We start from the raw sequence: 15,426 nt of genomic DNA, 5'->3' as shown, positions 1-15,426 counted from the left end.
TAATATCCAGATTTCCCAAATTATAACCAGAAAAATCCAAGGACCAACGGTATAGAAAAGACTGTTAAATAGTAAAATACTACATGAAAAAAAATAAAAGTCAGTGCTCACGCTGCTGCCAGACATTATTGCCAATGGCGATTATTTAACCCAACTGGCTATTATTTCTTAAAATTGTCTAGAAAAAATGACGATTATTTAATCTTTTACATCAAAAATAAATTTGCCTTTACAAGTTTATCGGCGATACGAAACGCCTGTAAATCGGGCCATCAAGCAGGAAAAATCGATAACGCGATTACCTGTGTACACACTCGACCCGGTGTACAGTCATACGCGTGTCAATATCCTCCGTGACATCACCTAGAGCATTTTTCTGAATCAGTGTCCAACAGAAGTGATATATTTCGGAAAAAAAACGTCTTTAATCTCCCAGTTCTTTACAAATTATCGGTAACTGTTAGATTTTCGTTATTTTTTTGCCAATTATTATTTAAGCGTCATTATTGAAAATCACTGCAAATAATGTCGGCTGGTTTAGTTTTTCACGCCGTTTTTTTTTCTGCAATTAGATTACGTTGAACATTTCTTGATAAAATAATTGTTTAATCAACATCAACTTATTATCCCCGTCATTACCGCTATCTCTTGTCTGCATCAATATTTCTTGATGTGTGATAATGATTTCAATTTTTTTTTGTAATTATTTTGTTTACGTTGCTCAAATGATACAGTCATTGCTTTAGTCAGCGGGCGCTTATTGTCGTCTGCTTTAATTATTATAAAGAAGCCAATTTTGTTATTTTTCTTTAATGTGTTTTTGTCGCTCAAAATACTAATTAACGTTAAAAACATTCCACACTTCTCAAAGGTATTAAGTAAACTTGAGTTTTGCAATGTTGCAATTATTCACGTTTTCGCTACTTTTTGAAAACCGTACCATTCTACGTATGTTGCAAATTAAATGTCCACCTTCTCGAAATTTTAAATTATGTACAAATGAGTATTTCGACCTATATTGATTGCATATTTGCAAGGTTACGGGTTTTTATTTTCTGCAGTCAGTTTATTTGCATGTGCAAAAGAGGTATCTCGACATGTTTTCGGACACAGGCGTTTTCGGATACGGTACTGTTTGTCCATTTTTATTTATTTTCGGCGTTCTTTATAACATTTTTTGTATAGAATGACGAATACATATGCGGTGTTACCAATGGTCTGGTTGACAATATTTTGTTTGGTACATGTACTAACCAGAACTTGCTCCTAGACGGTCTTTAAAAATTGAACAATTTGAAAAGGCAGTTTTTATTTTATTAATAGTACTTTAATAAAAGTATTTATCTTTTTGTTTTAAAGTATATTTGTATGTAACTGTAGCTGATGTCTGGTTTGTTAAGTCACACCCACAACCTTGATTGTATTCTTTATTGTAAAGCCATGATAATATTTTATAAGAAAATGACACCGATATTATGCTTGTTTTAAGTATATATTATAAATTAAATCCAAGAGATATACATTTGATAAAATAAAGATAAAATGAGATTCATTGTTTTTTTTATTTTTGCCTTCAGTACCATTTTGCGGAAAAGTCCGCGTCTGTTTTGGCTATTATTTTTTTAAAGGAAAAAAATTATGGCTATTATTTTCTGAAGGCCAGTGTGAGCACTGAAGTGGTCATCCAGGGTTCCCGCTGTCGATCGCCATTGGCGCCAAAATAAATATTCTGGCCACTAATTTTCACAAATGGCGATTTTTTGAAAATCCTAATTTTTTCTGCTTTATATTTCCTCCAAATGACATAAGACGCTCTGTTTACAAGCCGCTTTATGGCAGTCGTTATGCAATCGATTTCCGTGATGTAAGCCACACTGCTGAAATCAACGGAGCATGCGACTGTCGCAAAGTGGCATGCAATGGTGATTATCTGGGGTGTTGTTACAAGTTATCTTAATTGGCCGGCAGTTTTATTGCTTCAGAGATAAGACAACATTGAAATATAACGACTTTGCGCTTAAATGTGAAGTGTTTGTCACAGTGTTTGAAGTCTATTCAAGACCGTTACGTTGACAATCAAAAAGGTATTAAGTATTGATTGTTTTTTAGAAAAATCGGTGTAATTATAGTAATATTGAAAATAATTAAACATTTAACATGTATTGGTTCTATTTAAACATGACATGATATTTCTGTTTTACTCGTCTAAATGGCAAGTTTAGAGTGTATAAAGACTTTTAGAAAGTGAATGTTAAATTCTGATTATGTTGAGACTCATTCAAAAATGCAAACGTTCCCCCGTTAACATTCACCTGCAAACAAACAAAAACAAAACAAAGACAGTTGTTAATCAGAATTTCCATTCCTTCAATATGATTTCCAACACACAATCTATGCTGTGTGAACTCTTCATATCCTCAAAACTAATCAAATCATTCACTACCGGATTTACATGTACTGTTTTAAAAAAGATAAAAATAGTAAAGCACATGAAAATCAATTTGACACATTTGATGTACACACATGCTTATTTTATTTGACTGTTGTGCTTTGGGCTCTATGTAGTAGGTCATATGCTAGCACACATTTATATTATTTATATGCTACACATTAATTGATTATTATTAGTATTATATTTTTTCTTTTTTGAATTTTCAGATCACCAGAAAGCTGCTGAAGCACCCAAACTGTGGTAACATATTCAGGCTGCTAAGAAGGTGTCAATCAACAAGACTTACAACTGATTGAATGTGCCTTTATTAAATGATCAATGTTAAATGTGTTGTTATTATTAATAATACTGCTATTAAATCAGTTCATTTAACATACTGTAAATTGCTCAGTTTTTGTTTGTATTATAATAACATGATCTTCATTGCCCAAATGTAGCCCTAGTGTGGCGACAACTTTTTAAATTTGGCGAAAGTAAGTAGCGACAACTTTTTAAAGCCCAGAGGGAACTCTGGTATTCAGTCACAAAGATGCATTCCAATGACAAAGTTTTGCTACACAAACAATCTTTGTACAACAAACAGAAGCAGTCTTTCCCATCACACATCAGCATCTTTAATTCTGCTGTGCCAAGAGGTTTGTAGACATCTCTGTGAACAACACAAATCAAAGATAATTGAAATTTGTTCAACACATGAAAAAGAGAGACATAATTTGGTAGACTTGAAAAACCAACAAATCATTGATTGTGCGTTTTTAAGTAGATTTTGATCTTTATATAAATCAAAAACACCAATTTCTAAATCAAAGACTTCACGACGCAAATTTCCCACTTTTCTCAAGCTAACTTTACCCAATTAGGCTGGTACCGGTATTTTTCCCAATTGGGCAAAACAATCGCTTTAGAGAGTCACTATGGGTAAGGTCGCAGTACACACATCTCTTGCACATCTAATTTGTGATGTAGCCCAAGTCAAAACACTGCTGAACATTTTCAGCATAAAAATGGTTACAAGAATTAGTGTGTTGAAATTTAGTCATGTTTTTTAAGGTGCATGCAAAGGTAACGTCCGTACGTTGCCATTCAGGTCCTGTGTTTATGAAATTTATTCATTTTCTTTTCCTCAATTTGTCTTAAACGACGTCTGTTTAAAGAGGGTGATGGAGGTTTCGTCACAATGCAGTTTCGTCACACTGATATTATGAAGGAGGGCAGTGGAGGTTTCGTCACACTGATATATTGTATAGATTAAAATGATATTGCAATTGAATATGATGTTGTAAATAAATATATTGGGATATATGATTCTTTATGTTATTTTTTAGCGTTATTGAGTTGAGTTTTGTAACAAATGATGGTTTTAATTGTATATATTATTTAAATGATTTATGTTTGACTTAGGTTAAACAGCGTACTGTTTGTTATAATGAAGCGTATTTATTTTAGTAGTTGTAGTACCAGCTAAAACTGTAAAATTTTGTCAGTGTTATTTTATAGTTAAATAGAAATATATTCACATGTAACAGGCAATAATTAATGTCCTATGATTTTAATAAATATGCTTTAAAAAGTAACTTTTTTGTCTTTACTGCTGATTTTATGCGAAAAATGTAACACTTGCATTACACTTTGCATATTATCCTTTTTTCTACCATAATATCAACTTTTTCTGTGCGCGTAATATATGAATAAAACACATATTTGTGGAGCACATGAAAACACGTCCACACCCTATTGACTACCAATCTACGATTATAAGATATTTCAATTATTGATTACTTGATAGTGCTAACATATTAATTAGTGCATTGCAAACAATCAATTAGCGACACACGCCTTTAATTGGCAATTAAAGAAGTTGGCTTAAATTGGCGGCGTGGATTATACAAACTGTGTGTATTTATACCAGGGTCTTCCCCAGGCATTTAAGCGCCCCTTGCCGGGGCGCTTGAATTTCGAAATCAGAGTCCCCGGGGCGCTTGAAATTTTCCGATCAGTATATTTTTCAGTAAAAGAAAGTGGAGATTGTCCAAAAAAATCAAGGTTTCCCTATCAGTGTATCAATATTCCCTGTTTTAAAAGAGCACTCGGTACCTACTTTCACAAGTAATCGCCATAAACACCACATGGGGTAATGGATAATCCACTGATAAGAGAATAGCATGACGCGCGTATCGATTATTCTAGCCACATTACACGGTCATTTAAATGCTGAAAAGGATGTATCTGGTAACTTTCCAGTCGTCAAACTGTGAAGTTCATCGTCCAATCGGTTACGCGAATGCTTATGAGGGCGGGGTTAACTATCCACCATTATTTTTGATTGACGTCGGGCATGAAGTATAGGTAAGAGTTTATGGCAGCTTGATTAGCAAGAAGTTGTACCATTTGAGTAATATAAAACCGGTAATTAGTACAGTACAGAACATTAAAGACGGTTTCGGGCATCATCATCACACCTTTTTACAGTAAACAAGTGTTACCTATGACTCATAATTAATACGAGAAATTAATTGCAAGTGGTAAACAATTAATTATTATAGCGAGTAAGTTGTGCAAATGACTCCCGGTTACAATTATGTGATAACAATTTATTAAATTCCAGTACATGTATATTTCAACATGTCCATTTAAAGAACTGATTCACCTCGTTTTTCTGACATTTATTCGACACGTTATGCGCTTTAACAAATTTTCGTTGAATTAATTACGCACACTTGTAAATGTTTCGTCCGATAATCGATAGTTAGAAGACTGATGATGGCAACCGGCCTTATCCTCGTGGACAACGTGAATTTCATGCATAATTCCGTCAAAACATTTATTCGACTCGTAAAGTGTTTAAACAAATTATCGTTGAATTTATAACGCAACGGTTAATATTTGTTGAAATCTCAAATGGGAATAATTAAATTTGTAATCCAAAACCCATTCCCGTAAGTCGATGTTAGCGCGTTTTTAATCCGAAACACACTTCCGAATATAAATGTTACTGCAACGTTAAATATTTTTGCTTCAAATTAGCAGTGCAAATTTATTTTGTGTCGAATCTTTCTCAATTAAAAAGAGTGCAAAAATTATGCAGCATGTACAACGTCGCGTCTATTGCATACAAATGGCGTGTATCGAGCGTTTTAACAAGCGCACAACAGGTCAGGGGATTGACGCATATTCAGAGGCAATATTTCATCAAATCTATAAATAGTCACTTAAAAAATGGCAAGGTTTGTGTTAAAGAAATAACTGAAAGCTTTTATCGTAAATATTTACCAGAAAGAGATTGATAAAAACGGAGTAAACTGATAAAAACGGAGTAAACGGGATTATCGGGTAATAAATAGAAACTTGAAAAAGTAAGTATACAGTAATAGAGTTGGGTTGAAACGGATGTATTGGGGAATCGTTCGAGTCGGGATTTTACTATCTGTGCGGAAAAGTTTTTAAAACAATTAAACAATATAAAATTATTTTTTTTTAAATGACTGGGGGATTTTTTTGAAAAGTCATAGCGCACCAAATGATGTCTTTTGACTCTGTTTTTCTTTAAGTTATAACACACCACAGAACGTGAATTGACACGTTAAATTTAAAATAAAAATCAACGTCAGGAGGGGACACCACTCCTGAACCCACCCCCGCTTGGCCCCGGGGCGCCTGAAAAAATTCCTGGGGAAGGCACTGTATACATATACAGTGCCTTCCCCAGGAATTTGTTCAGGCGCCCCGGGGGTGGGTTCGGGAGGGGTGTCCCCTCCGGACGTTGATTTTTTTTTAATTTAACGTGTCAATTCACGTTCTGTGGTGCGTTATAACTCAAAGAAAAACAGCGTCAAAAGACGTCATTTGGTGCACTATGACTCTTCAAAAAAATCCCCCAGTCATTTAAAAATATTTTTTTTTATTGTTTAATTGTTTTAAAACTTTTCCGCACAAATAGTAAAATCCCGACTCGAACGATTCCCCAATACATCCGTTTCAACCCGACTCTATTACTGTATACTTACTATTTTTCAAGTTTCTATTTATTACCCGATAATCCCGTTTATTCCGTTTTTATCAATCTCTTTCTGGTAAATATTTACGATAAAAGCTTTCAGTTATTTCTTTAACACAAACCTTGCCATTTTTTAAGTGACTATTTATAGATTTGATGAAATATTGCCTCTGAATATGCGTCAATCCCCTGAACTGTTGTGTGCTTGTTAAAACGCTCAATACACGTCATTTGTATGCAATAGACGCGACGTTGTACATGCTGCATAATTTTCGCGCTCTTTTTAATTGAGAAAAAGATTCGACACAAAATAAATTTGCACTGCTTATTTGAAGCAAAAACATTTAACGTTGCGGTAACATTTACATTCGGAAGTGTGTTTCGGATTAAAAACGCGTTAACATCGACTTACGGTAATGGGTTTCGGATTACAAATTTAATTATTCCCATTTGAGATTTCAACAAATATTAACCGTTGCGTTATAAATTCAACGATAATTTGTTTACACACTTTACGAGTCGAATAAATGTTTTGACGGAATTATGCATGAAATTCACGTTGTCCACGAGGATCACGGCCGGTTGCCATCATCAGTCTTCTTACTATCGATTATCGGACGAAACATTTACAAGTGTGCGTAATTAATTCAACGAAAATTTGTTAAAGCGCATTACGTGTCGAATAAATGTAAAAAAAACGAGGTGAATCAGTTCTATAAATGGACATGTTGAAATATACATGTTCTGGAATTAAATAAATTGTTATCACATAATTGTAACCGCTATAATAATTAATTGTTTACCACTTGCAATTAATTTCTCGTATTAATTATGAGTCATAGGTAACACTTGTTTACAGTAAAAAGGTGTGATGATGATGCCCGAAACCGTCTTTAATGTTGTGCACTGTATTAATTACCGGTTTTATATTACTCAAATGGTACAACTATTTGCTAATCAAGCTGCGATAAACTCTTATTTCATGCCCGACGTCAATCAAAAATAATGGTCGATAGTAAACCCCGCCCCCATAAGCATTCGCGTAACCGATTGGACGATGAACTTCACAGTTTGACGACTGGAAAGTTACATGATACATCCTTGTCAGCATTTAAATGACCGTGTAATGTTAGAATAATCGATACGCGCGTCATGCTATTCTCTTATCAGTGGATTATCCATTACCCCATGTGGTGTTTATGGCGATTACTTGTGAAAGTAGGTACCGAGTGCTCTTTTAAAACAGGGAATATTGATACACTGATAGGGAAACCTTGATTTTTTTGGACAATCTCCACTTTCTTTTACTGAAGAATACACTGATCGGAAAATTTCAAGCGCCCCGGGGACTCTGATTTCGAAATTCAAGCGCCCCGGCAAGGGGCGCTTAAATGGCCTGGGGAAGACCCTGATATAGAGTAAATAACGTCTGTTAAACAAGAGTATATAATAGGGGAGTTGTTTCATTGCAACCACAAAATCCAATCAAGGCTTCAGAATACGGCACGGCGAATCGAACAGACGATGCTACAGGCTGAAGAGGTACTAATAATAATTATTACTTACCTCATAATTATTTACGGTATACACATATTTTCAATGGTCTTCTATTGTTAATAACATTATATATTATAAACAAAGGACAAAATTGTCACAAAACCAGGTTTTCATTGTGAAAAAAAAATCTGATAAAGGGAGAAAACTGAAACTGAACTTTTGAATTGAACAAAACAAAATTAACCCCCTTTGTAAGTTTGTTTTTAAAAAAATCTATTTTTAGTCGTGGCGACCTTGACATTGGAGATATTGACGTGATTCTTTTGTGCGACACACCGTCCCATGATGGTGAACAAATGTGCCAAATGATTTTAAAATCTCACAATGAATGACATAGTTATGGCCAGGACAAGCTCATTTATGGCCATTTTTGACCTTTGAACTCAAAGTGTGACCTTGACCTTGGAGATATTGATGTAATTATTTCGCGCGACACACCGTCCAATGATGGTGAACAAATGTGCCAAATGATTTTAAAATCTGACAATGAACGACATAGTTATGGCCCGGACAAGCTTGTTCCGCCCGCCCGCCAGCCAGCCAGCCCGCATTCGCCAATCTAATAACCAGTTTTTTCCTTCGGAAAACCTGGTTAAAAATACAATAACTAAAAGGTTCTTTACGCATATGTCATAAATTTTGCTTATTCCAGGTTGGCTTATTCTTCTGAATGTCGTCACTAACGTTGAGCACACGTGGATTCATGTGGAAGCTGGAGAACTGGAGCGTCTATAGACAAACAGTTAGGACTAACAACGATGTTGAAGATATGCTTTTATTCAAAGAACAATTGATGTAATTCTGTTATATATATATATAGTCTCTATGAGCCTTGTTGTATTTAAACAAAAACGCTGTATTATTTTTTGCCGAAGCTTTCGACCTCACGGTCTTCATCAGCGGCCATTTTTTATTTTCAGATGTTTTATTATGAACGGAAATGACGTCGTGCATTTCCGGCGTCAACGTTGTTTACGCGCCCTTTTATTAATGTTTATTCTTGCACGTTGATGCCATATGGTCGGTATGTCCTTAGTTTTGACTTCCACAATTGTTCCATGGTTTTGCGGTACTCGTCCGACCCGCTGAGTTTTTCGAGTCCCATTATTTAGAAATCAACCATGGAATGTCCGTCGGTGTAGAAATGTTCAGCTACCGGGTCACTGTGCTGTGTGCGAACACGCGACAGATTCAATAGATGTCGCTGGTACAGAGTTCCGCCGGCAGGGGTTTTTATCTGATTTTGGGGAAAGGGCCTGGCCTTTTTTGAGGGGAAAAAAATCGCGCGAAACATCGAATTTTTGGGGAAAAAATTGTGCGAAAAGCTGGATTTTGGGGAAAATAAGGAAAGTCTAAAATAATCCATTTAACATATTTTACTGTTTTTAAAACAAATTCAAGGCAACAGATAATTTAAATATGCAAGATTTTTCTATTTTCTACAGTGGATCAGGTTAACTTATATATTTAAAGGTAAAAAAAAAAAAAATTTTTTTTTTTTTTTTTTTTTTTTAGGGGAAAATGAAATCTAGGGGAAAATTAACCAGCTGAGGGGAAAAAAAATCCGAGGGGAAAGGGCCGATTTTCGGCGGGTTCCAAAGAAGGAAAAAAAACCCTGGCCGGTCTCTCCCACATACACCAACCTGCGACAGCTACGACAGTTGACCGCGTACACAACATTGGATGATTTGCAATCAACATTGTTTCTGACGCTGTACTTCCTGCCGCTGGGATCTGTGAAATATTAAATATTTATTTTTGGTGTAATATTGTTTGGAAATAAATGTATGTGGTGCGTAAAGGTAAGTATATTATTGTACCGTTTATTGAGTAAATTTGTATTTAATTATGTTTTATATGAAAATATTTATGCTTGGTGTAATATTGATTGGAAATAAATGTATGTGTTGTGTAAAGGTATGTATATTATTATACCATTTATTGAGTTGATTTGTTTTTGATTGCATCTTTATGTTTTATATGCAAATATTTATTTTTGGTGTAATATTGCTTGCAAATAAATGTGTGTTGTGTAAAGGTAAGTATATTATTATACCGTTTATTGAGTAGATTTGTATTTGATTGTATCTTTTTGTTTTATATGCAATTTTTTGTGTGTGTAATATTGCTTGCAAATAAATGTATGTGTTGTGTAAAGGTAAGTATATCAGGGGACAAAAATATTCATAAACTGCACTTGCCTGCAGGACGAGTGCATTAAAATTTTCACTCGTCCAGCAAACACACGCACTCGTCCTTCAAATATGTGTGAAATAAAGATTGCAAAGGGCTGATATGACTTATAAAATTTCCTAAAGTATATCACTGCTAAGCAGTGAAATAAGTTACTTTATTTATGAGGAACACAAAATAAATAATTTTTTCTAATGCTCGCGTGCTTTCCGTTTCGGACGTTTGAACATCGCCCCCGCCCCCTTTTAAGAACGATCGTATGTCAGACATTTTTCAAACGAAATTCAGACTGGTTTAAATCTGGTTTAAAACCGTACTTCGCGCTTAAATAATTCTTTAAAAGTCAATACTAACAGTGACTGCAGTCGCATGGTTCCCTGTCAACATGTAGGCGCAAAGCTTACACCAAAAAGCCAATATTTACTCAGGACACAAGTCTCGCATAACAACGCGCACCTGCTGTATAAAATTTACAATTACAATTTCCGGTTCATTCGCATTCTACTTTCGGAATAGATATGCTTTTAGAAAATGATTTTATTAAATGGAAAATAGTCTTACTGGTCAGAAAATTTATTTTTTAACATCAGCTTTTTTTCACTCGTCCTGTAGAACGAGAGCTTTAGGGAAATGCACTCGTCCTTTCAAGATTTCACTTGTCAATACGAGCGGACGAGTGGAATTTTTGTCCCCTGTTAGGCTGTATATTATTATACCGTTCATTAAGGAGATTTTTATGTTAATGTATTGTGTAATATTGTGTTGTATTTGAATTAATGGTTTTTGTGAATCATAATCAACATTGTATAATGTCATTTTATTGCATGTGTATACTAACTAAATACTTCAATGTATTGAATTTATCAGAAAAGAAAAAAAACATGTTGATTGATAACAGAAGAAAGGTGTCAATCAAAGGTGCTAAAGTTTCCCGGTATTATTCACACCTATATATTACCATTGTGATGAACCCTCTACCCGTTTTCTACAGAAAATTCAATGTGACGAAACCTCCGTAAACCGTTTAAAGATGTCCCATTGATCAGCTGCAGAGAAAGGCAGTTGTGTTTATGAAGGGGTGCATATGGACTCCCAGTGGTGTTATGGAGTGAGTACTCATGATCTCAAAGTGTGTAACAATGTTTTACATGCTACTTAAAAAGATTCAAATACAAATGTGACTTAACATTCAGTATATATCTATATGAAAAGTAATGCACGGGAACGACGATATGTGTTACGACTACGAGTCCAGTGGTAAATCGAAAGTTCGCAAGGAAATTTGATGATTGAAAACTCTGCCTCTGGTGATTGTTAGCATTGTTATGTCATAAGTCAGCATTACCCTTATTAAATACATGATAATTATGTAGACAATAATCACAAAATGAACTGAATTTAGTGTTCGTCTAAACAAAAGAACAACACGAATCAATACTTTGAAAAACCCTGCGTCCGCCATCGTGAAAATTTGCCGGAAGTGTCCCACAATTCTTAAACCACGTGTTTTGCTGCAAACCACTGATATTTTAAAAACGTACGTGGAGCACGTTTTGCATGTATATCTTGCTTTCACAATTTTCACTCAACAGGTCAAGTGTGCCAATCGAATAAGGCAAACACGGTCAAAAAATTCAATTGGAACAATTATATTATATTTCATTTTCAAAAAGGCCAATTGTTGAACAAGATAACTAATCGCTTTCATGTTATATCGTATACCCATCGTTTCAATGTGTTTTATTATGGTGTTTAACCTTTTGGAAATATGCAGCACTTGTTTAGAGGCGTTAGACATAGTTCAGTAGTGGTCATTCATCAACACCTGCCTCAGGAAGATCCTCAAGATCCGCTGGCCAAACAAGATCTCCAACGAAGAATTATGGAGAAGAACAGAACAGCAGCCAGTTGAAAAAGACATCCTTCAGAGACGTTGGCGGTGGATAGGCCACACCCTTCGCAAGCCTGCATCCAATACGAAAATGCAATCTCTCACATGGAACCCATAAGGGAAAAGGAAGAGAGGGCGGCCTAGAAACACCTGGCACCGTGCCTTGTATGCAGATGCTAAACAGATGGGCCACACATGGGAGCAGCGTGAGAGACTCGCCCAGAACCCAGATGCCTGGAAGAAGCTGGTTGGCGGCCCAGATGGGACCACAAGCGAAGATATAACGATGATGAGTGGTCATTCCCTTTATTTAGAAAAAAAGCCAAATTGACTAACGACTGCTTGTTTATTTCCACGATGTACAGATTATCGAAAGAACAAGATCTCCAACGAAGAATTATGGAGAAGAACAGAACAGCAGCCAGTTGAAAAAGACATCCTTCAGAGACGTTGGCGGTGGATAGGCCACACCCTTCGCAAGCCTGCATCCAATACGAAAATGCAATCTCTCACATGGAACCCATAAGGGAAAAGGAAGAGAGGGCGGCCTAGAAACACCTGGCACCGTGCCTTGTATGCAGATGCTAAACAGATGGGCCACACATGGGAGCAGCGTGAGAGACTCGCCCAGAACCCAGATGCCTGGAAGAAGCTGGTTGGCGGCCCAGATGGGACCACAGGCGAAGATATAACGATGATGAGTGGTCATTCCCTTTATTTAGAAAAAAAGCCAAATTGACTAACGACTGCTTGTTTATTTCCACGATGTACAGATTATCGAAAGAAATTGGGATCAACAGTGAGCTTAGAAAGCTAGCGTAAATAGACCCCAGTAAAAAAAAAAGATTTGACATGACAGTTGTGTACGACATAGTTCATGGCAATCAATTACGTTCAGGGCAATGCGTTGTCGGAAGACTTATTGTTCATGGTGGCATTTTAAACACATTTTATGCCGAAATGACAGTATCGTCTGTATAAATTGTTCACAATGGACTACAAATATATTATGCGAATCTAAAAGGTATGGTAGTTTTCTAATATTATAAAATGTTCCGTTACAAAACAAGTTTATCAATAAAGAGTCATTGTGTTTTGTTTTGTTTCTCAATTTTTTATTATATTAAGATTTAATATAAGAAAGTGGTTCTTATATAGGTAGCGCACTAAGCAATGTACTGAAGTCAGCCACTTTCTCCCCATAGCAAATATAGACATGCACATTTCTTTTGATATTTTCACATTCTCACAACATGCGCAGGGTTGCATTTTACAGATTTACAGACGTTTCGCGCCCAAGTTTTTTCGCACCCTAGTTATTTCGCCCCCAAGACGTTTCCGCCCTGGTCGTTTCGCACCTGGTCGTTTCGCCCCCATACTAGCGGAACACTAGTTGAGTAGTTTAATTGGTGACCATTATATAATTTTTAATAAGAGGATATTTATCACGTCAATGATTAAACTTATAATCTAGACTCTAGAGTAGTAACAAAAAACTAAAAAGAAATAATTTTTCTGACCTATTTATTCATTTGACATACAATAACGTAGAATAACAGTGTAAAACAACGTGATGAACACATACGATATTTCAGTAGTTTAGTTACCTAAAACGACAATGAAAGCATTCTTTATTTATATATTTTATGAAGTACATATAAGCAATGAAAGCATTCTTTATTTATATATTTTATGAAGTACATAAACACAACAGCGTATAAGCAACACAAAGAAAAGTCCGTAGAGTCTATTTGTTTATTTATTTGGCATAAAATAACGTAGAATAACAGTGTAAAACATCGCGATGAACACATACGATAATTCAGTAGTTTAGTTACCTAAAACGACAATGAAAGCATTCTTTATTTATATATTTTATGAAGTACATTAACATTACAGCGTATGACAACACGAAGAAATGTCCGTAGAGTCTATTTGTTTATTTATTTGGCATAAAATAACAATTTAAAACAACGCGATGAACACATTCGATATTTCAGTAGTTTTCCGCAGGCACGCAGATAGGTGAGTTCGACAGCGTACATTACTCCATGTCTGGCGGTCCGTATAGTTTTCCGCAAGCACGCAGGTAGTGATGGATTATATAATAACTTTTTTATAATTAGTAAATGTATATCGTTTTATGAGTAAATCAAGTACATAATAGAACAAGTTGAGTTATCATTTCATTATAAATAAATAAATAATAATAATAACCCTAAAAAACGACATTTTATAAAATAATTTTTACTGTGAAGCGAATACACGACGATCTTTATCTGATAGTTAAAATAACATTACGCAACAACATCGGATTAGCGGCAATGTTCTAACAGATAAGCTGTCCGCATTGAATGGCATGTTTATAACACCTGTTCAGACTGTTAATCAAATATCCATTTAGGGAGCACTTTAAAAGAAAACTGATTTGTTTATTTATTGACAATCGAAGGCGGGTGTCAATAATTGATTGTTGCCCAAGCACCACTTTGTGCGTAAGCTGTCAAGTTAATAAATGGAAATTATCGCAGTTAAGATGTTTAATTTTGTCTTACGACTTTAACATTATAATATGTCATCATTTTCTTAATATTATTTCCATTTACAAAGTCATTTTTAATTGAATTTAATAAATTGTTTAATACTAATAGAATATCACGCATACAAGAAACCAAATGCTTTATTTCTATACATTGTATTGTATTAAATATGAAATTGCACTACATGAATATTTTTTGAATATAATAGTACAGAACACATAGTTTATTCGAGTATACATAGCACGCAATAATAAATTACAGCAAAGCACATTTATAAACTGAATGAGTCGTAATTATTTACATTACAATATATAGCAGCACTGTTATTTTTTTTAATACGGATCTCCAAATGTTTTCACATTTCGTTTTCTACAAATGGTAAGCGCTATACCTACCATAACTAACACCTGTTTTATCACATTTACATAATGAGGGAATGAAATACATTGTTAATTTAAGACTAATGCTTCAGGGTACTTTCTTTGATGATTATATAATGGTCACCAATTAAACTACTCAACACCTAGTGTTCCGCTAATATGGAGGCGAAACGACCAGATGCGAATCGACCAGGGCGGAAACGTCTTGGGGGCGAAACATCCGAGGACCCATTTTACATATCTCCGATAAAAATGGTTGCTTTGCGCTTAAGAAACAATCTATTGGTTGACGGCACGTCAGATGTGTTCTCGAAAGGGATTTATATGATAAGAATCACTGGCTGCTGATTGATCTGTTACTCATTTATTTATATAGTAGTATCTGACCTTTCATACGCACAACTCTGTAAGCGGGAAAG

General features: G+C 35.1%; 1 protein-coding gene across 1 annotated transcript in view; it reads right to left on the bottom strand.

Moving 5' to 3' along the window:
- Positions 1–11,693, bottom strand: part of LOC127851264 (serine/arginine repetitive matrix protein 1-like) — a 50,316-nt gene extending 38,623 nt beyond the window's left edge. Inside the window, exon 1 of the mRNA XM_052384908.1 lies at positions 11,635–11,693. Within this exon, the coding sequence (XP_052240868.1) occupies positions 11,635–11,658 (24 nt within the window). The 5' untranslated portion in view covers positions 11,659–11,693. The remainder of the gene's footprint in view (positions 1–11,634) is intronic.
- Positions 11,694–15,426: the final 3,733 nt, after the last annotated feature.

Source organism: Dreissena polymorpha, chromosome 11 (genome assembly GCF_020536995.1).
Source record: "Dreissena polymorpha isolate Duluth1 chromosome 11, UMN_Dpol_1.0, whole genome shotgun sequence".
Classification (NCBI taxonomy): domain Eukaryota; kingdom Metazoa; phylum Mollusca; class Bivalvia; order Myida; family Dreissenidae; genus Dreissena; species Dreissena polymorpha.
This window is presented reverse-complemented; position numbering and strand designations above follow the sequence as displayed.